The following is a 21,458-nucleotide window of genomic DNA, read 5'->3' as shown; positions in this document are numbered from 1 at the left end:
GAAAGCTAGTAAATGATGGCAAAATAGTCATTAATTTTCCTCATGATTAAAAACCCTTCAAAGCCTAGTCATTTGGGAGCTGACAGTTGGATCAAAACAGTCTTCTCTCCTGTTCTAAAAAAAATAGGAGAAAGAGGAAATAGGAAGATTTATTTACAGTATAAAAATTAAAAATTATTTGACTTAAGTTCTGTTAGTAGTAGATTCTATGTTCTGAAAATAGTGCTTAGTTTTACAGATAAATGAATTTTTTAAAAATCATTCCAACAGTGCAGAAGTACATGTAATAACAAGCTGAACATCCTTTATTAATTCCTAATTCCAGTTCCCATATAAAATCACTATTATTTTCTGTAAGTTTAGTGAGCTCTAGAGAGTTCAAATTGCTATCATGAGAGAAAAACCCAAATGCTACCATAACCATTTGTTAAGTAACATCTTGGATGGCTACAAAAGCTTTTATTTTAGAAGGTAGTCAGCCTAAGGAAAAAAAGGCAGAGAAGAACTTTCTATGAAGAACACACACAAGACCAACAAACTGATCTTGTGGTGAGCAACAGCAGTTGGAAGAATAATTTATCTGCTCCCACAGAGATTCTGGGAAGCTCAGACAGGCGGCCTCCAGCTGGCCCAGCTGCCACGCCCCCGGACCGTGCGCACCTCCCGCTCACCTGCAGGCCCCACACTCGAAGGTCCCATTGCCGTCGTGGCACTTGGGGCTTCCTGGGATGCCTTCACTCTGGCACTCGCACTCACAGATGAACTGAAGGATAATCTCCACTTCCTCAGTGAAGCCCAGAGGCTTAATTTTAATGGTTTCAGAGTTCTTATTTGGACATTTATTTGCAGTTATGCTAATTTCAAATTGAACCTTAAAAGGAAAACAAGAAGATAAGTTAAAAACTAAGCAACTTCAATCTACTAAAAATTTTTCAAAAAGCTACTCAAGTTATATTTAACTGTTTCTCAAATTATAAGCTAGATTGCTTATAAACAAGTAAGCTTTTTCTTTACTTCAAAAGAATGTTCATGTAACATACCTCATCCCCAATGGAAATATTAGAGCATTTTCTCCCGTTTTCCCCTGTTCCATTCACCCCGTTCTTGCAGTAAGACTTGTAATTTATCGTTACTCCTTCCGGTAATTTGCTGTTTTCCAAAATGACTTCTGAAGAAAGGGACTAAGAGAAAGACTAGTAAGAGGAAAGGCAAACAAATGATACTATAAAATAAGCTGAATTAATAAATCCAATGGATAAAATGAGCTGTTAAGAAAACAGTATTATTTAAATATTGGAAGCCTAATCTTGGATGACTAGAAAACACAAAACCCAGAGAAATGGGCTCAAATAAATAACAACCAATTATTCAAAATAATGTACACAACTGAAGAGAGTATTTAGTTAAAATTTTAATGATGACACAGCACAGAGGCCTAATATTAATTATGAAGAGTTCTAAGAACTCAGAATACTTTCTTTCCCCACTGGCAACACCCTCTCCTCTGCCCTACCACTTCTAGCTCACTAGTGTTAGTCGCTCAGTCATGTCTCTTTGTAGCCCCATGGTCTATAGCCCACAAGGCTCCTCTGTCCATAGATTTCTCCAGGCAAGAATACTGGAGTGGGTTGCCATTCCCTTCTCTAGGGGATCTTTCCAACTCAGGGATCAAACTTGGGTCTCCTGCATTGCAGGCAGATTCTTTACCATCTGAGCCATCAGGGAAGCCTCAGCTCACTGAAGACAAAGGTAAATAATCTACTACATAGGCTGGAAACAAATCTGCTTAGGGGCCATTGCAGGCCTGCCCCCACTCTCTCAAAGAAAGAAAACCCAGAGTGGGAGGATTCAAGCCAGTGCTTTTGCAGAACAGCAGAGGGCGCAGGACAAATGGAGAAGACTGCAGCAGCGAGCTCGGTCCTGGTCACAACCACTCCGCAGAAGGAGTTAGGAAAGCATTGAGGTATGCTGTAAAGACAGAACGACTCTGGGGGTGACAGGGAAAAACCGGAATCTAGAAAGTCTGTAAAAATCTGTGTAGGGTCTCCCCTGGCATGAGGTAGAAAATAAAATTCAACTTGTCAAAGGGCTGGAGCTGGTGTATGCAGCACAGGACAGTTACAGTTGTATTACAAAGGCCTCCGATGACTTACAACAGTTACTGACCAAGGCTTAATGAGTGAGTATCCCTAAAGTACCCAGAACTAAACTCAAGATGAACAATTCCTCTTTAATTTCAACTTCCTTCCACGTGGGGTGAAAATCTTACAAATCTTACTTTAATAAGTCATGTATGGATTCATATATATTTTATGGTACATGCACATATGACTGTGTGTGTACCACTTGAGAACAGAGAACTATGTACCCTGAAAATATGGCAAGAGAAGAATTAGGAAAAAAAAGGTTTCTGGCACAATTCATCAAAATCAATGAATCTGTAAAATGAAGGGAAGTAAAGAAGACTGAGGTAATCCTATAAATCTAAATGGAAGTTGTTTCATACTTGTTTTCCAAAAAGGAGAATTACTTAATGACATTCAAACAGAATTTAGAAATCCACCTGCCGGCATGCCTTTTATTTTGCCTTGCAAACACATTTTTGTAAGAGAATGAGTTTTTCCTCCATATACAGAATTTTACATACAAGTTTTACATTGTCTTCTGGGGCCTGCTAAATTGTGTATGAAAGGAGTTTTACTTTTTTTGAGCAAAGTATTCTCAACAGGGTACTGCCCAAAACAGATCTTACTTAAAATGCACTCACATTGTACGCATCGATGATCAACTGAATCACATTGCTGGAATTTGCAGATAATGTTCCTACCGCTGACTTAGGGATCAAATTTTTCAGTTCCTGCAATTAAAAGATAAAACCTATAAAACTTGACTAATTAGCATCTACTGAGTACCTACTATCTATTTTTAAAAACCATTTCTTGATATATATCCTAAATAAGGAGTCAGACCTAAAAACAACTAGTTTTGCAATGTAATTAAAATTAATACCACGTTTGTAAAATCTAGCCTTTCTATCTGATGACATTTTCCCACATTTCAATTCAGACATATCATTTTGCCTTTGATGACTAAACAATAAGGATCTAAAAATGTGTTCCTATTTTAATCTCACACGTATATATTTACCTTGTAAACAGGCTGAAATTCTTCAGTAACTGCGAAAATTGTCTGAATGTTATTTTCGCTTAGTTTCTGGACAAGGTGAGCAATAGAAGGATAATCCTAAGAAATTAAGTAATAAAATTTAGTATGTAATTATATCCAATATACTCCAGTTTTTCAATACTTTCTGAAAATAATGATTTGCAAATATATCTGGATTACTTATGCAAGATTGCCTGAAACAACACAAATGATTGCTGAACTGGGTGCTGTCTAGTGGGTTTCTAATCCTTTTCTATCTTTATGTGTACACAAAAATTTCAATAAAAAAGATTTTTAAAAGATTATCTATGTATATTAGATGTCAGAACAATGAAATTGAAGAATTGACATAATAAAAGGTATATTATCACTAAGAAAAAGACCAAGATTCAGCAAGGTTTAGGTTTCTTCCAGACCTTGAACAAACTGCCAATGTTTGTTTTCCGTAGAGGCAGGATGCCTACTTTCTTAGATCGTATATAAATAAGACAAGGAGTGTAAGACTATACAGATGATTTGTTTAGACACAGTATCAAACTTGCTATCCCTTGATGGACCGAGCAAGAGGAGACAGAGCTTTGGGCTGGGGTGCAGGGCCAGGAGTCAGCAGCTCCCTTAACCACCAGGCCCTCAGCTACGCGGAAGGAAGCAGGCACAAAGCCACAGCCTCAGAACAGCAACAAAGCTTTCCTGCACATTAGGTCAGGGCCCAACTTACCAAAATAACAGAACCCCAATCCTGAAAACCCACAAGCCCATTACCCATAATACTCTAAAAACCCGAATCCACTTAAATGTAAGGCACTAAGCACTTACATAATAATGGCTCATTGTGTACACATCATTTTCCAGGTGACACTGTCCATCATTCGGTAAAACAATGCCACCAAGTTTCCCATCTCCAGCAAAGTGAAACCCAGCATCCGTGGAAAACACCAGCAGCCGTGTCACATTCCTCCAACCAATCAGTGACTTGAAAAGAAAAGGATTTCAATTTTAAAATACTACCTACAGAAATTCAGCAAAGATTAAATCTTTTCATCTTTATATAGGCTACCACTATACTTTCAACTTAATTCTGTATTTTCTCTTTTCACAATGCTAATAACATCCTTGCTGATAAAGGCACTGAGCCCACTGAATAAAACTCCCTCGCCTCACGATAACACTTCACCTTGCCTATCTGTCTGTCTCAGCTCTTTTTAAAAAAACTACCTTTTAAAGTCAATGTCCCTCTCCCCACTAAAAGGTAGCTCCACTCCACGCAGGGCAGGGACCACATCTGGTTTTGTGCATCATCTCATCTCTACTAGGTGCTTAATGAATAACGAAAATGTCTCAGCCCACACTCAACTTTATCTAAACACTGTTATCTCCCCTTCCCATCCATACCTACTCCACCTTCTGGAGCATATACTCCCTTTATCAGCCACCATATTAAAAAAGCCTCCCCTTTTTAATTATTTAAAAAAAAGCATTTTCTTCAAAGACTTGACCCTGCTTAATTCCACCCCTTTTAATCCATCAGTACTGTTTGTTCATTTATTTTATTCTCCACCTTATTCAGCAAAAAATTTAAAGTGGTGGTAAAATCCTCTTGAATAATAATTTTATAATCATCTGTCTTTATTTACTCCATACATCTGTATATATCTTCCTAAGACTATAAAATCCTTGAAGGCAAGAATTAAGTTTATTCATGCTGACAGACCAACTGGAATATGTCTCTTCTGCATTTAGAGAAGTAAGTGGAACAGTTACTCTCAGTCAGCACAGGGAGCAGAAAGCAGCAGCCAGGATACCATGGCCTGTTTTAATCTCAAGGCTGAGGTTCAGGCAGAGACAGTGCAGAGAATGCTTTCTCCATATGAGCTTCTAGCAGGATCACAAATGAATGGCTGGAGAGGAAACAGGCATCAAGGTAGGCACCACCTGGAAAACTACTCTTCCCCTTTAAAAGTGGAGACTATCCTTAAACTGCATCTACCCTGATGAGAAGTCAAGAGTGACCACAATACAGTTGTTAACTGTTTGTTGGCTACTTGCACTATCTATGGATTACCGTATTTCAACTTTCTAAGGTGTATCTGTTATTATCTCTTAAGGAGAAGGAAACAGCCCTCTAGAATGGCACAGAAATTGCCTAGTGGATGAGCAGTGATGGGAACATTTGAAGCTTTGTCCTAACAGGCTAAGGACTGTTATCTCAAGCACTGTATTATATTATCATCTTGGGTATCAAATAGCATACTAAAACTTGGTTGAAAAGTAACCATTAAGAAGCATCTGGAAGAGAAAGGTCTTTTAGGGCACAGGGGTACTATAAGGAAAAAGAGGAGGAAATGAGACAGATAAAACTTCATCTCGCTCACAATGTTTTCTGCTTCCATCCTCAGCTACATCATTAAAAGGTCACCTAAAATTTTCGGCTGGTAAATGGGTCAAAAAATTCTAACCACCAGTCCAATGGAGGATCAGCTTACTCTCACTGAAAATCGTGTAATTAAAACTACAAACATTATATGAGAATATCTATTCTCATACAGCTTTCAAACTAGGACTTAAAACTTTCTTTTTAAATTACTAAGACATGGGGACGATGCCTCTCAAAGATAAGCAGAAGAAAACTAACCAAAGGAAGATGGTGTCTGACACACAATCTATTTGAGCACTTTTAATGTTCCTGGTGACGTCTCAGATAACCCCAATACCATCTCAGTCACAAAGCTGGAAAGCCAGGGTACCCTGAGCCTCTTTAAAACACCCAGAACACCAGCTAAAGCTACACTGCCCCACTGTTTCAAATGGTGAGCATTTTGGCTTTTAAAACCCGGATTAACTATGCTTTTTTTTTAAACCACTTGCAGTTGGGAGGGAATTTAAGGGATTAATCAGTATGATATAGAAATTAAGGTAATATTTTCTGACAGAAAAATCACACTTAAAATCCACACAAATAATATCCCCTTGTAGAGAATAAATGCACTCACTCCACAAACTGCAACTTGCATGATTGCATCAAAGCCACCTTCTGGTGAATCCAAATTTCCAGATATGCGCTGCTTACCAACAAGTTCATTAAATACTTCCCCTTTATCAGTAAGGCTGAGCACATTTTTGTAGCTAAATGGGCTCGTGCAGTTCTGTTCATTTGTGCAAGGGTTCCTGAGTTTAGCTGGTGTTGTGCTAATGTAAGGCATCACAGTTTTCTCCACGAAAGAGCCAAACCCTGTGGAGGAAAACGCACATGCAGTGATGATGGAGGGTGGATGGTTAAACTGCATTAAAAAAATCAAGTCTAAGTAATCAACATGTTTATAAGATCAACAAATGAATGAATATATTCCTGTAACAACAAACATGCAGTTTATTATCTATGTGGTGTAATGTGTGGCAAATAACATGGCAGCCAGTGAGAAGGGCTCCCCTGGGGGCTCAGATGGTAAAGAATCTGCCTGCAATCCATGAGATCCAGGTTCCATCCTTGGGTCAGGAAGATCCCCTGGAGAAGGGAATGGAAACTCACTCCAGTATTCTTGCCTGGGAAATTCCATGACAGAGAAGCCTGGCGAGCTACAGTCCACAGAGTCACAAAGAGTCAGACACAACTGAGTGACTCTTTCTTTCTTTTTTACAGTAAAAGAGGAACAAGGAGGCAGAAAAATCATTCGCCATGTGACAGGAGTATCAGTCCTCTCAGAAAGAAAAAGCTAAAACCTAGCCTCCTAATCTCACATGTACGTAGTGAAGAATAAAACTGCCAAGATTTACACAAATGAAAATTATTAATTTTCTCAAAATTCCTACCAATTCGGAAGTCTGAAGTGATCCTCCTCATTTCATTCATCAAATCTGTTCCCAGACTTTTCACATTCTCCAAGTCGTCTTTCATGGAATAGGAGAGGTCCATGAGGTAGTAGAGATCGATGGGATAGTCTTCAGCCCGCTTGAATTTTAGTGTGAATGTCTGTGGCTCCCCTAATTAATCAGAGATTAGAAAACTAGCTTGCCAGCAATCAAAAGCAAACGGAAAAGCCAAGTAAATCAGATTGATAAGGTCAACACTATAGAGTAAACCGTATTATTCACATAGTTTTTACAAAAACCAGGGCATTCCATAGGTAATTCAATCAATGGCTGTGTACTCTTTTTATTCACAAATACTTAAAATGCTAGGCCCTAGGGATAATGAAAAAAGACAGCATTCCCAATCTACAATGGGCAAGACAGGCAAATAGTGGGTTGCTAACTACGACAAAGGAAAACAGATAGGGAACAACACAAACTGGATGGGGTGGGTGAGGCAGGCACTCTACAGGGTACTCCGGATGTTTTAGAGACTGACACTGTCAAGCGAAGACTCCTCTGTTTACAGGATGCACTGTGTGCAGTGAATAAAGTAATCTGATTTTCCCTTACGAAAACCTGATGAAAAGTTTTAAGATGATTAAGGAGACAAACTTGTTAAAAAATTATAGGGGAAAAAAAAAAGAGGATACAGATATGAAACCAATAAGGACACAGAAGAGATGTACCAGAGGTATGAGTTGAAATGCACCAGAAAATACACGAGTAGGAAGAGGTCTGGGTAAAAGGTCATTTAGTTTTTAACTTGGAGATTTTCTCTATATAGATTTCTAGTAGGCAGCTGGGTAACTGTGTTTGGAGCTTGAGAGAAAAATGTCTGTGTTACAGCACACAAAGGGCTTCAAAACCATGAGAGGAAAGCCAACGGTTAAGTGGACTACAAAGAGGAAGGAAGAAAAAAGACACAGAAAGAAGACTGGCAGGCACTGGCGAGAGATAAGAAGGAAAGCAGGCGCATTATCGCACAAGCCAAAAAGAAACATGTCGAGAAGCTCAAAGGCATCACGTGTACAGAAGAGTTAAATAAAGGAATAAAAAAAGGCCTGCCGAAGGTCCATCAGGCCTGGCGGTTTCAGGTGCCAGCAGAGGTTGGCCAGAGCAGGTCTAGAGGCACCGGGCTGAAGAGAGGGCAACAGGGGAGGGAGTGGGGAGGGCACACGCGAGTCTTGGGTGGAAGGAGCTGGAGATTAGAAGAGAACGGGGCATCCGTTTTATTTTTTTCAGATTCAGGACTGCTACAGATTCTTATGAAAACCTTAATATTTTAACAGTAGTGTACAAAAACAAAGGAAAAAATAGATTAAAATATTATCTTTATGCTATATAGTTACACCAGAAGATGGATATTTTTATTTTTTAAAAAAACCACTAAATCTATTAATACTTTCTGAATCTTTAACAGAATTTACTTTGGACATTAGGCAAATGTCAGGTACATGGTCTGCCAAATTATATCTGCAAAAAATTCAAAAATTTTTCTAAAAGTTAACATACTCAGCATTTCTCAACAGAAACTTATATAACGTTGTCTGGAAGCTCAAGTGGATCCAAAGGCAGTCCTAGAATCAGATTTCCATACCTGATCGTAACTGCAGAACCAACTGCTGTGGCTGGATTTGAGTGATATCTTCTGGCTGCAGCTTCTCTGCTGTTCCTTTGCTTCGGTTCGTTACATTTTTATTTTTCTTTATATCTTTGGAGCCTCTGGGATTTTCAATGTCATTTGGATGACAGCCCTTCTTTTTTAAGGCTTCTAAATCATCACATCGAGCAGATGTAGGCATACCTTCTTGTAAAAATGTCTAAATAACATATAAAATATAGGTATAAATATGGTATAAAATGGTCAAACCTTTTATATAATTGCAAATAACCAATTAAATTGCAAAAATCAGGTAACATGTCTAACGTACTTCGTCTCTGGTTTTAAGCAAAATGTTGTTCCCTTCATCTAACCATAATAAAACATTTCTCCTTGAAGGTAGTACCTTTATTACTAATATATAACTAGTACTATATTATTTTAGAAATATTTAGTAGGACTTAAGTGTATATTTTAACTGTTTCATGTTCAAAGTCAAAGTATCTACTCAAAGAAATTTTTTTGTGAAATTATTCAGCAGGGTTAAGAATTATTAATAATGAACATGCCTAAATAACAGACAAAATACTTTTCCCAAAATTTCCCTTAGAAAAATTCTTAGAAGTCTTTCATATTAGACAGCATTTTCCTTCATGATATTTTGAACAACTCAATACTAGGAAAAACATATGAGCCCAAAACCTGTTTTAAAAAGGAGACCAAGAAATTTACCACAGGTTTACTAAGTATTCTTGGAAGTTTAAAAAAAAAAAAACTATTGGCTATTATTAGAAAAAAGCCTTTTAGAATTTACTTTAAAAAAAAATTAGCAAGTGATTTTATAACAGGGTCAGAATGTATTTCTATTGGGTGAATTTTTTAAAAACAGAAAGTGGTAATGCTATGTAAATGGTACTTGTGGTGTGGGGTAAAACTTGCAGTAGTGACGTTGATTTTAACGTGGGTTTTATGTGGAATCTAGAAAAATGGTACAGATAATCCTATTTCCAGGGTTTGGAAATAGAAACCTATTTCCAAGAAGAGAGATGCAGAAGCACCCAACGGAGCTGCAGACAGAGGGGAGTGGGGCGGGGGGGCGGACGGGGAGAGCGCTGGCACAGACGGCTCGTGGAAGGGGCTGTGCCCCGGGGAGCTCAGGCGCTCTGCGAGGACTATAGCGGTGGGATGGGGGGTGGGAGGCAGGCTCAGAGGGAAGGGATACATGTACAGCGGATTCATGCTGCTGTATAGTGGAAACTAAGACAACGCTGTAAAGCAATTATCCTCCAATTAAAAGAAGGATATACTGTACAGCACAGGGAATACAGCCAGTGTTTTGTAATAACTACAAACTGAACAGAACCTTTAAAAATTGTGACTATGTTGTATGCCTGAAATTCACATATGATACACCAACATCTCAATTTAAAAAAAAATAGAATGTTTGCCAAAAGAATCAGAGAACAAAAAAGAGTTACAATTTTTAAGTAACAGAAATAGCTACAAAATATATTCTTGTTTATAATAGGATGGTGAGTTAGAAATGCATTAATATAATGCATCCAGGATCTTTTCCGTACTTGGTAAATAAACAGCAGCTAATAAATATTCATTACTACCATTTTTTTTTAATGTGTTATTCTTATCAGATGACTAACTCAGAAGTACTTTTAGTGAAAGCAAAAAAACTGCTGTTAAGATGTGTGTGTGTGTGTGCACATGTGTGCACTCACTCATGTCCAACTCTTTGTGACCCCACGGACTGTAGCCAACCAGGCTCCTCTATCCATGGGATTTCCCAGGCAAGAATACTGGAGTGGGCCGCCATTTCCTACTCCAAGTGATCTTCCAGATCCAGAGACTGAACCCACATCTCTTTCAACTCCTGCATTGGCAGGTGGATTCTCTACTACTGCGCCACCTGAGAAGCCCTAAGATGTAAAGATTCTAAATAAGTTTTCCATAAATGTGAAAAAGGGGAACAACAACAGTGTATACATGTATATTTGTGCATATCATTTTAAAATGTGTAGTTATATTAGCCATTTAATTATTTCACATATACCCCTAAAAATTGTTTAGTTGGCCAGAAGTCTTTTTTTAAAATCTTGTCATTAGGAAAATGAGGAAATGCCTTTCATTTAGGGTCACTTTGTGTTCAGTTTTATATGGTATTTATTATCTATCGATTTCATGGTGCTGCATAAAGTGAGGATATTCATAAAGAATACACAATAGTTTTGATCAGTTATTTTTTTTTAAGGAAAATGTAACAGTAAATGAGAGCCTTTTTGTACTTGGAAAAACAACTGGAAGGGAATGCCATAGGTCTGATGGTCCAAAGCTGAAAGTTGTCCTCCCTTTCTGTATGGTCAAACTAAAATGCTGCCCAAGTGCAGGCCCAGTGCACCATCCATTTCCAAATATTAGCCAATCCAGGAAACTCAGATCACAAAACTCAAGTAAACATATCCCAAAATACCTTTAATAATTTAAGAATTGTGCCACAAAGATCAAAGGACAAATTATTAAAAGAATAACTTGGCTAGGATAACTCTAAACCCCAGATAAACAATAACCTCCATAAAATAAATGCTATTGTTGGGAACAGCAAGTACCACTTATTTATAATCATCTAAGTGTAACTGCTTTAAGTTTCTCCAATTCTCGTGCCAACACAAAGGAGGCAGCTCATGCTCAATTTCCAGGTAAGAAAACCGGGGGTTTCAGTTAAGTAAGCCTTGTCTGAGACAAACTCAAGGCACCCCCTCTGTCTCCTCCACTGTCTCCAACTTAATTCCAGAACACCGTTTTTTGAAGAAGAGAAAGTTGCCAGTAGAAAAATACTGAAAAAACAAAACAAAAACTTCTCATTTTGTCTTTCAGGTCAAATCACATGAAACATCTGATACCTGACCAGTAACGGCCACAAGACAGGCATTTGAATGTGGGGTTTTTACTCAGGTGCCTGAGTAAAAACAAACAATAAGCCCTCAACCTTCTGATATTATTCACTCTGTAAATAAGTTACATATCCTCAAAATGACTCCCCTTTACCGCCAGTTCCAACTTAGTGTTCATTGTCCATTCATTCATTCAACACTTACTTAACTTGTGGAAGGTGCCATGTTAAGCAATATATACAGATGACAAAAAATAAAATTTAAACCCTAACCTGAATGGGCTTTTATTAGGATATAAATCAAGTGTATATTAGTTTAACTGAAACACAATTAGGCAGCTTAATTATACTTTTCCCATCATAAAAAAAGAGAAAATCTAAAATAGTTCAGTGAGATGGCTAGTTTTTTGGGAAGCTGTCCAACAGAAACATAACGCACGCTACAAAGGTGAGCTAACGTATGTATTTTTAAGTTGTCTAATAGTCACACTGAGGGGAAAAAACAGGGGAAATTAATAATACATACAAAATATGAGCATTTCAACCTTAATGACTTTTAAAATCACTAAGTCCTTGATCTCTGGCATGTATGAAGGCTAACAGCAATTCTCAGGAGCTCAACATCACCACACATGCCTAGTGGGCCCTGTGCGGGGCAGCGCAGCTCCAGACCACCACACATGGTCACACACAGAGCTGACTCTCATTCAATCAACAGTGAGTGAGTGAGAAGTCACACCAAGCACCTCCCAAGGATACAGTTTTGAGCAACACTAAGTGACGACGGAATGAATGGAAAGGCTTGAATAATCAATCTGACTTACTGAATTTGTGCACCATCCACAATTTGGCCCTGCTTGTATACACTCCCCACATGACTTGGCATTTGCTTTCAAACACCTATTTTCATCTGTCAGGAAAAAAAAAAAAAATAGGCTACTTAAGTTCAAGAGAGAAAACAATGAAAGATCAGGATCACAATGGCAATACAATATATACGAACATGATGTAGAAATACTATGAAGCTAGTTACTAAACTGACTCAGACCTACCCACCAAAGAGAGGTGATTCTGGATCATCCTGGCGCAGAGAACAATAAAAAGACAGTTATCCTTCCTGTCTTCTACAGCAAAGACTAGGTATCCTTAATCTATACATTTGTCCTTTTCTTCCCCCCAAAGGCATAATTCCAGGCTCTCTCAAGTTGGCCATAATTGTCAAGAATTTTCTTACCACTGGGTAAAATATTATTTCTTTTCATTTAACTCATACCACCACACCCATACTCCCCCCCTCCAACCAGGCTGCTTCACTTTAGTTTGGTAAATACTTGACAAGTCCACATTCATCCTATCCACAACTGCTTGACTTCTCAGGTCTATGTTCAAAGTATGTCGTGTATTTCTTTAAATCCACGTAAGAATCAGCATGCCTGCCATGTAGCACACACTAATATGCACTGTCTCCAATGTACGTTTTCTGATTATAAACCTAACACACGCTCATTACAGAAAATTTGGAAAATACATAAAAGCATTAAGAACTAAAAATCACCCAAAACCTGCTCATTAAGACATACATTTTTTGTATATTTTTCCCAGTCTTTTATCTATGCAGATAAATCAAAAAAATAGCAAGGAAGCATGCACAGACATTACTTAAATGAAACTGAGGACATACATTTTGTATACTACTTTTTTATACTTAATTGTTTCATTCCAAATTCTTCAAAAACATGGCTTTAAAGATTACATATACCACTGTATTAACGTAGCCTATAGAGTGGGAAAATTTCTATTATTTTTAATCGCATGGTTCATGTGGGCCATAAACCCGACATATAACACATACATGCACATGCATGAACCCACACAGATGACCATTCTTATGCAAAACTCCATTTCCTTATCACAAATTTTAAAAAAAGAAACACTGAGGTGAAAAGGATCAACTTTTAACCTCTCTCCAGCAGTAACATTCAAACACACATCCTCACAAGCAGTGTACACACATTTCCTTTTTTAATGAGAAGATTTTCCTTTCATTTAACAAGTGTAAATAAGAACATCAATTGTCGGTTATTTAAGAATTCTTTTTATTTTTCCATATTTTTCCTGGCCATTTATTTTGTAAATTTTCTATTCGTCTTTTGAAAAGTTTTCTATCATCATGTTTTTTACTGTTTTTACTGGATCTCTACACTTGTGAGCGAAATTAAACCCTTATTTAGCTATTTTTTGATACTGTTTTCACATACAGATAATTTGTTTTTTTATGTTACTGTTTGTCTTTTGTAATTTAAATCTATTAATAACTTCCCTCATCTCTAGTATCAAACAGCTCAGCTGTTCTAGGCAGTGTATTTTCTGAGATTTGGAGAACAAAAAAATAGGACATCCATTATTCTAGATTTGGGTGCACCATGGTTTATAAGAGGATTAAATATATTTTCAGCTTTATTTTTTCATTCCTCTTCTATACAACACCAACATTTTGCAAGACTTCTGATCAAACAGCAAGAACATCTTTTGGAAAACCACCTGTTCCTCCTTTCATTTTTTTCAGACAGTAGTGGACAGTTCATAATCTATCTTCTACACATTTACTTTACTTCCTTCTAAAGATGTAACACGCCTTTGCTCTCTCTGTGTTCATTACACACTCTATCCTATCCCCCCCCAAAGATCTCTATGTAGTGCATTCTATTCCTGCTGTCACTCCGGGTAGTGGGTGGGGAACCTGACAAAGGACCTTGCAGGCACCAGAGGGAGCCCTGCCCTCGACTCTGAGAGGCGGGGCCGCTGCAAGGCCTTCTGAGGGAGCAGGACCACCCAATTTAGGTTTTCCCAGGAATTTAAGGTGGTCAAAAAGTGATACAAGATATTGAACAGACAAGTACGCAACTTTTTTTTTACCTGCTTGGCCAAACACACAGCAAACTGAACTGATCAATCCAATCCAGAAAATCAGTTGTAAATGCATCTGAAATAGAAAATGTACAATGTTTTTTTTTTTTAAAACGGGGGGTTTAACATATTAAGCATAATCATTCCCACTCATCTGATTTTCTGATTTATAAACATAATACATCTTCTTCCCCAACCCTTCTCCATACTCACCCTCTTCCTCTCCCCCCAGGTTCCCAGAATCCACTCTTGCTTTTCTCCAAATCAAATATAGTTTAATATTTAATTAACAGTGCTCAGGGAAAAAATGTCAAGCATTCTTACACCTAAAACCTATGTATTAAATCTCTGTCCCATGGAATCTGTTACCTCCTGTGACTCCGAGGTGGCCAGCTGGGCATATCCCAACGCCTGTTATCTCAACACTGAATTGTGAGTGTGAGTGAGCCTGTCAGAATCCTGATCATGTCACCAGCTTGCTTACAACGTTTCATTTTCTTGTAAGGGTAAGACCAACATCTTGCACAGGCCCCCAATTCAGTTTTTGTGTCTGATGTTCTATAACTATTTCCTTTTCAAGAAAATCAACTTCTATGCATGAGATTTGTAAAATATTCAGTTCAGTTGCCTACAGTTTCTAGATCTATAAACATACGAATTAAAGTTTTTCATAACCTTAATCTACATCTTACCAGAATTGGTCAAAGACAGCTGAAGTCATAGGTCACTAACTCTGACTACTCACTGCTCTTGGACTGCACTCTAGCAACAGCTGCCCCTTCCACAAGAAGGCAAAAAGCCCAAAAGCAAATATAACATGCCCTTGAACAAAGATTAGCTTTATTACTTATCAAAGAAATATAAATTAAAGCAATCAAGGCTGTGGTTTTTCCTGTGGTCATGTAGGGATGTGAGAGTAGACTGTGAAGAAGGCTGAGCACTGAAGAACTGATGCTTTTGAACTGTGGTGTTGAAGACTCTTGAGAGTCCCTTGGACTGCAAGGAGATCCAACCAGTCCATCCTAAAGGAGATCAGTCCTGAATATTAATTGAAAGGACTGATGCTGAAGCTGAAACTCCAATACTTTGGCTACCTCATGCAAAGAACTGACTCATTGGAAAAGACCCTAATGCTGATAGATTGAAGGCAGGAGGAGAAGGGGACAACAGAGGATGAGATGGCTGGATGGCATCACGGACTTGATGGACGTGAGTTTGAGTGAACCCCGGGAGTTGGTGATGGACAGGGAGGCCTGGTGTGCTGCGATTCATGGGGTCGCAAAGAGTCGGACACGACTGAGCAACTGAACTGAACTGAAGGTGAACTAGCAGGTTAAAAAAAAAAGGTTTTTTTAACTCAACAAAACTTAAATGATTTATTGCAGGTGGGTTAAGAGAAACCAGAGGTGGCTCTGTAAGTTGATACAATTTGGGGGAAACAATTTAACAATCTGTATCAAAAACTATTAAAAATGTTCTGCTCTCTGGCTTAGTAAACTAACTACTAGAAACTCATCCAAAGGAAATAAAGTATCAAAGGTGATATATGCACAACACTTTCAGTACAGAACTCTATCATGTTTATAACCGTCAAAAATCCCAATGTCCTCTACCCAAGATCCACGAAGAGCAAAGGGCTAACTGAACCAACTTCACGGACTACTGGAGTCAAAAGAATAAAATGCAGCACCATCACAAGTTTTACAGAATAATTTTTGGACACAACACATTTAAGATGACAGGTATGTAGAAATAACAGGATATATACATCTAAAGTAACCAGAGTCCTGGAGATGACAGCATTATAAGCATAATATAAAGACAATGGGTTCGTTTGTTTTTAAACTGTTCTAGTATATTCTTCATTTCACTTTCTTACTAAAAACAATATGGTAGGGTAGCTGTGTGGAATTTTTTTCTTTCTTGGTAAATTTCCTTTAATAAGGAAAAAAAATTCCTTTAAAAACCCTCATTTTCAGGATACAATACCACAGCTCCAGAAAAACGCTTAAAAGTTCTACTCTGGTATCCTTGGGTTTCCTCTGCTGCCAAATGCTGCTTGCATTTTCTGGTTTTCCAGAGAAAAGCAGTGTGAATAACTCACACAGTTATCCACTTTGCAACCAAGCTCAGAACAGCCAGTTCTGTTATGCCCCAGTTTTGGCTTACGCATCCAGAAGCCCAAATGAAGCTGAGGGTCACTGACAGTTCACCTTTTAAGGCCTGACTAAAAGGTTCAATGTGTAATAAATCCACACAGACTATGATTCTGAGCAGTTCAAATAATGTTATCAATTCCAAAGTTATGACTAAAAGGCCCTGGACAGTAAGACACCCGAAGAAATGCCTGACTGTGATGAATGGAGCCTCTGAGCAGTTTCCACACCAAGGGAACAGAACAAATATCTGGTCCATATATGGACTCTGATCCATGGTCTTCAGAATACAACTCGGATCACTTTCAGGACCAGGAGACTACCTTGGAAAACCTTTAAAATGTCCTACAACTCATAGAAGACCACTCAGATAAAGTTACCAGGTAGCAGAAAATATTTCCTGACATTCTTAGGTCCATGGCTTTAAAACACTACTTTAATGCCACTGTCTTTTCCTCTATAAACCTTGGCATGCTGTAGATTAGACTTCTGGAGCCCTCTTGCCCCTGAAGAGCTCTGACCCCAGAAGCAGACAGCACAAGGGCTGCACGGTGGCAAGAGCAGCAGGGTGGAGGGCAGCTCGAGAGACGAGTGGTATTTCTAGCAGGGCAGCCGCCAGGCCTGCCAAGGCCAGGCTTTCTCCCCAGGAAAGGGAACAGCCACAAGGGGCGGAAGAAAGCAGCCAGCAGGGATGAGGAAAGTCACAAGGGCCACAGGCAGAAACAGAGCAGTGAGGGGCGGCCCTGAGAAGACGGGTGGTGAAGAGGCAGCGTGGCAGGGAGGCGACGGCAGGGCGCCCCGAGAGCTCCCGAGAAATCCAGATGCCCCGAGGCAGCACCGGCCAGCGTGTGGCCCGGGGAGCCCCCCAGGCCTGAAAACCCCCACCTCTGGAGGTAGGGCTGGTGACTGCCTACCAGTCTCCCCACAGACTCTCAGGCTGAGAAAGGCGCCCTGAGGAGTGAACAGCTCCCAAGGAGGGGCGCCCAGTAAGAGATGCCTTCAGGTCCTGTCCTAACCCTGACTCTCCTCCTCTTCATGACCAAAGGTCTAGAAAGAGCCGTGAACCCGGGTCTCTGGCTCCTCCTCCACCTGTGCAACTGGTGTCTGCCTCCTGGAGACACACATCAGTTTACACGCACAGAATGCACACAGCATCACTGACTACACCTCACCGTTCTTCCTGAACATGCTCTGTTCCCACCGACCTTATTGGCTCCTCCCCTCCTCCTGGGAGAGCTTCCTTGGAAAATTCTGCCAGGTTCTGTGCCCTACAGGAAATACAAAGATTGCTGTCTCAAGGAATTTTCAGTTTAAAGACAAACAATACCCATAACTGTAATGTGACGTGATGGTTTCTATAAGGAGGACAAGCACAAAGTGCATTGAGGATGCCAAACCTGCCAGGACAAGTCCAGAGGCTTCCTGGGGCTGGAGCCGTGGCTCCCAGGAAACTACAGGCAGGCCCTGCAGAGAAACAGCGGGCGAGAGCCCGCATGTCAAGGCCACAGAGCCACGACGACAACTGCAGGGAGTTCTTTCCAATCTCATCGCTAAACATGCATGTTTGGGTGACCCCTCTCTCTCTCTCTCCCCACAAACTGGAATTGACTTGGTCTAACTTTACAGAAAAAATGTATTTAAGCATTACTTGTAGTTAAATCTGGTCAGCGGGGTGAGTGATTATTTTATCCCCATAATTTTCTACAATAAGAATAAATTACATTATGTTACAATCTTAAAATGTCATAGAGCTAAAAAAAAAAAAAAAACCTTCAAGTACTTAAGTATTTTTGACAAATTATACGCTAGAAATAACAGAGATCGAGACCAACAAGGCAGGAGGTTTCAGTCAGGTTACACAGTCTTAAATGCCATTCATACTAAGAGTTTAGATTCTATGCTACATGTACCAAGGAAGCTGGGAAAAAATGGCACAGGGTAGTAACATGACAACATGTATGTGACAGAAAACCAGCGGGGTGGAGGATGAATGGCAAGACACAAGCTACTGGACAGTTAGTTACACAATGTACCGCCCAGGCTCCAGAGTAACAACGGACAAAGAGGCGCTTGGGGGATCTGAGGCTGCTTGGGTAAGGAATGGTTAGAGAAAGGATCATCACTTTCAAGTAAGGAAGACAGAGAAAGGTGGGAGTTAGGGGAGAAAATACTGATTTTGATTTAGAAATGTGACTGTGAAATGCCGGTGTGAAACCGAGGAAAGATATTAAGTGGGAAGTTAAGACCTATGGGTCTGGCTTTCAGATTTCAGGGCTAGAGATACAAACCCAAGAGTTGTAGGCAGCTATGAAATTCTGAAGATGGATGAGACTGAAGAATACTCAGGCAGAGAGGAGAGCTGAAGGCAGGCCTAAGGGAAGAAAGGAAGAGTGCCAGAGCCAGGCTCCTTGGAGCAAAGAGGGATGGAGCACAAGGGGCCCACCTCCCTGAAGAGAGGTGCGGCAGCTTTCTCTCAAGTCAGGGCAGCGGGTGAGAAGCTGGGCGAGTTCAGGCATGACAGCTTGTGTTTCTTCCTGAAACAGGAAGCAAGGACAGGTGCTGGGAGAAAAGGGGAGCGGGGTTGGCAGACGGGAGAAAATCAAGACGATGCAACAGGATTATGGAGCAGTGCTGAGGCCTAGCAGGTACCGGACACCCTGATCGACAAAGGCACATTTCTAACACTCATCTCACCTCATTTCTCACTCATCTCACAAACTACCTGGTAATAATCTGCCCTGATGGGTTCTAAGCGCCAAGAACACAATCTTTCCTGTCTTCAGTGACAGGACCTATAAGTGCTTGGGACAAAATCAGTACTCAAAACTTATGCTGAAATACGTTAAATTGTATGTCATTTTTCTTGTACATTATTTAGAACCGCAAGAAAGTATAGATACCCCAGGGATAACAATTTTGAATTTTTGAATCCACATAAGTATACACAAGCCAACTTTCAGCTAGATATAAAATGCCTCACACTCTAGGTGCTTGTGCATCATGAACCAAAATTCATTTACATATACAAGGCACTGATTTACATATACAACATAGGCACTGATGTACTACATACACACACTCAGTTATAAGGTCATCCACTTATTGGTTATTATTCTAGTTACTAGCACAAAACCCCAACGTTTTTAGAAAGTCTTGTAGAAACAGTCAAATTGCTGAGACTACCTCCCATGGGTCCTCAGACTCCGATCTGAAACTGTGGAATTAATGCCACTGTTTACAGAGCAAGTGCAGGAGGAGGAAGGGGCAGTGCTGAGAAAACACACATACACACAGAGAAGGTCACAGTCAAGGGCCTAGATATCAGGGTGCAGGTGAGAGAAAGGGCTAAACAGCCAGGTGTAACATTTCAGGGGCATGCAATCTTGGGTAAAAGGTCGAGGTGAAGGAGACAGCTATGGGAACTGGGTTGGCTGGGGTCCGTTCCCAAAGCAGAGTCTGAGACGAGAGCAGGCATGCACTCAGAGGGTGACAGGGAATGAGAGGTGCTGAAGACACAAACCAAGAGAAAAGGCCAGGGCACTTTAGCTACCACAGGGGTGCCCAAGGGCTTGGTCTCCCTGAGAAGTCTTGAAAAGTGTATACAGTTCACCCCTGGATCCATGGATTCCATTGGCAGATTCAACCAACAACAGATGGAAATAAATTTTTTTAATTAGAGTTCCACAAAGCAAAACCTGAATGTGCCCTACACAGGCAACTCTGCATAGTATTTACATTGAATTAGGCATCATCTGGAGGTGACAAACTGCACATGAGGATGTGCATAGGTTACACGCAAGAGCTACTGCTGCTAAGTCACTTCAGTCGTGTCCGACTCTGTGTGACCCCATAGGCGGCAGCCCACGAGGCTCCCCCGTCCCTGGGATTCTCCAGGCAAGAACACTGGAGTGGGTTGCCATTTCCTTCTCCAACGCATGAAAGTGAAGAGTGAAAGGGAAGTCACTCAGTCATGTCCAACTCTTAGTGACCCCATGGACTGCAGCCTACCAGGCTCCTCCATCCATGGGATTTTCCAGGCAAGAGTACTGGAGTGGGTCGCCACTGCCTTCTCCGACACTCAAGAGCTACACCCTCTCAAAGAGATTTGAGCATCTGTGCATTTGCTTGGGGAGGAGGAGTGTCCTGGAACCAATCCCCCTTGGATATTGAGGGACAACTGTGGAAAGTGTGTCCAGAGAAGGGTCACTGGGAAGACATGCCTCAGTTCTAGTCCCCACAGGTAAAAGTCTGCCCCAAGGGGCTCCCAAGAACAACAGTACACCCCACCAGAAGGCTGCTGCCAGCCTCTCTCCCCACGGACAGACAAGAGGGCTGGCTGGAGATGACCCAGGGTTGAAAAGACAGCAGCACGTAAAGCAAGACGCAGCCAGCCTGAGTGAGTCAGAGAGCTGCTGCGAGAGGCGGCCCCGGGAGCCAGAGGCGGCCCCGGGAGCGAGGAGGACAGAGGCTTCCAGCCCAGCGCTCAGAGCCCCTGGCGTTAAGAGCAAGAAAACGGCTAGAACGGAGTGACAGGGGTCACTTGCATTAACTCTGGAGATCCCAATGATGGCAAGCACTGGGGAGGGGATTTAGGCCAGGCAAGTCACATACAGGCGCACATACATATATTAAAACAAATACAAACAACTTCTGTTTAAAAGATTTAGTAATTAAGACGCATGACGCTCTTTCCCATCTACTGCAGATGTGTATGACTGATCTACCTTATGAATTGTCATCTTCTAGAAATCAGTTCTCTGTGTCCTCTGTACCTAGCCCAGTATACAAAGAGTCTAAAGATAACTGCAGATATTCTGAGGTATCCACAGAAAAGTAAACAAAGGCAGAGTGCAGTGATCACCACCGTTTGCTAAGGCAT

At 40.4% G+C, this 21,458-nt stretch overlaps 1 protein-coding gene across 2 annotated transcripts in view; it reads right to left on the bottom strand.

Annotated features, from left to right (window-relative positions):
* ITGB1 (integrin subunit beta 1) overlaps positions 1 to 21,458 on the bottom strand; it is a 44,819-nt gene that overhangs the window by 10,788 nt on the left and 12,573 nt on the right. For both annotated transcript variants that reach the window (XM_052651316.1, XM_052651317.1), the window contains exons 2-11: positions 14,433 to 14,499; positions 12,341 to 12,426; positions 8,612 to 8,834; positions 6,973 to 7,143; positions 6,156 to 6,394; positions 3,982 to 4,137; positions 3,148 to 3,243; positions 2,768 to 2,857; positions 1,041 to 1,181; positions 672 to 871 (exon numbers count right to left, since the gene is read on the bottom strand). In XM_052651316.1, the coding sequence (XP_052507276.1) occupies positions 672 to 871; positions 1,041 to 1,181; positions 2,768 to 2,857; positions 3,148 to 3,243; positions 3,982 to 4,137; positions 6,156 to 6,394; positions 6,973 to 7,143; positions 8,612 to 8,834; positions 12,341 to 12,426; positions 14,433 to 14,499 (1,469 nt within the window). The remainder of the gene's footprint in view (positions 1 to 671; positions 872 to 1,040; positions 1,182 to 2,767; positions 2,858 to 3,147; positions 3,244 to 3,981; positions 4,138 to 6,155; positions 6,395 to 6,972; positions 7,144 to 8,611; positions 8,835 to 12,340; positions 12,427 to 14,432; positions 14,500 to 21,458) is intronic.

The sequence above is a fragment of the Budorcas taxicolor genome, chromosome 13 (assembly GCF_023091745.1).
Source record: "Budorcas taxicolor isolate Tak-1 chromosome 13, Takin1.1, whole genome shotgun sequence".
Lineage (NCBI taxonomy): Eukaryota > Metazoa > Chordata > Mammalia > Artiodactyla > Bovidae > Budorcas > Budorcas taxicolor.
This window is presented reverse-complemented; position numbering and strand designations above follow the sequence as displayed.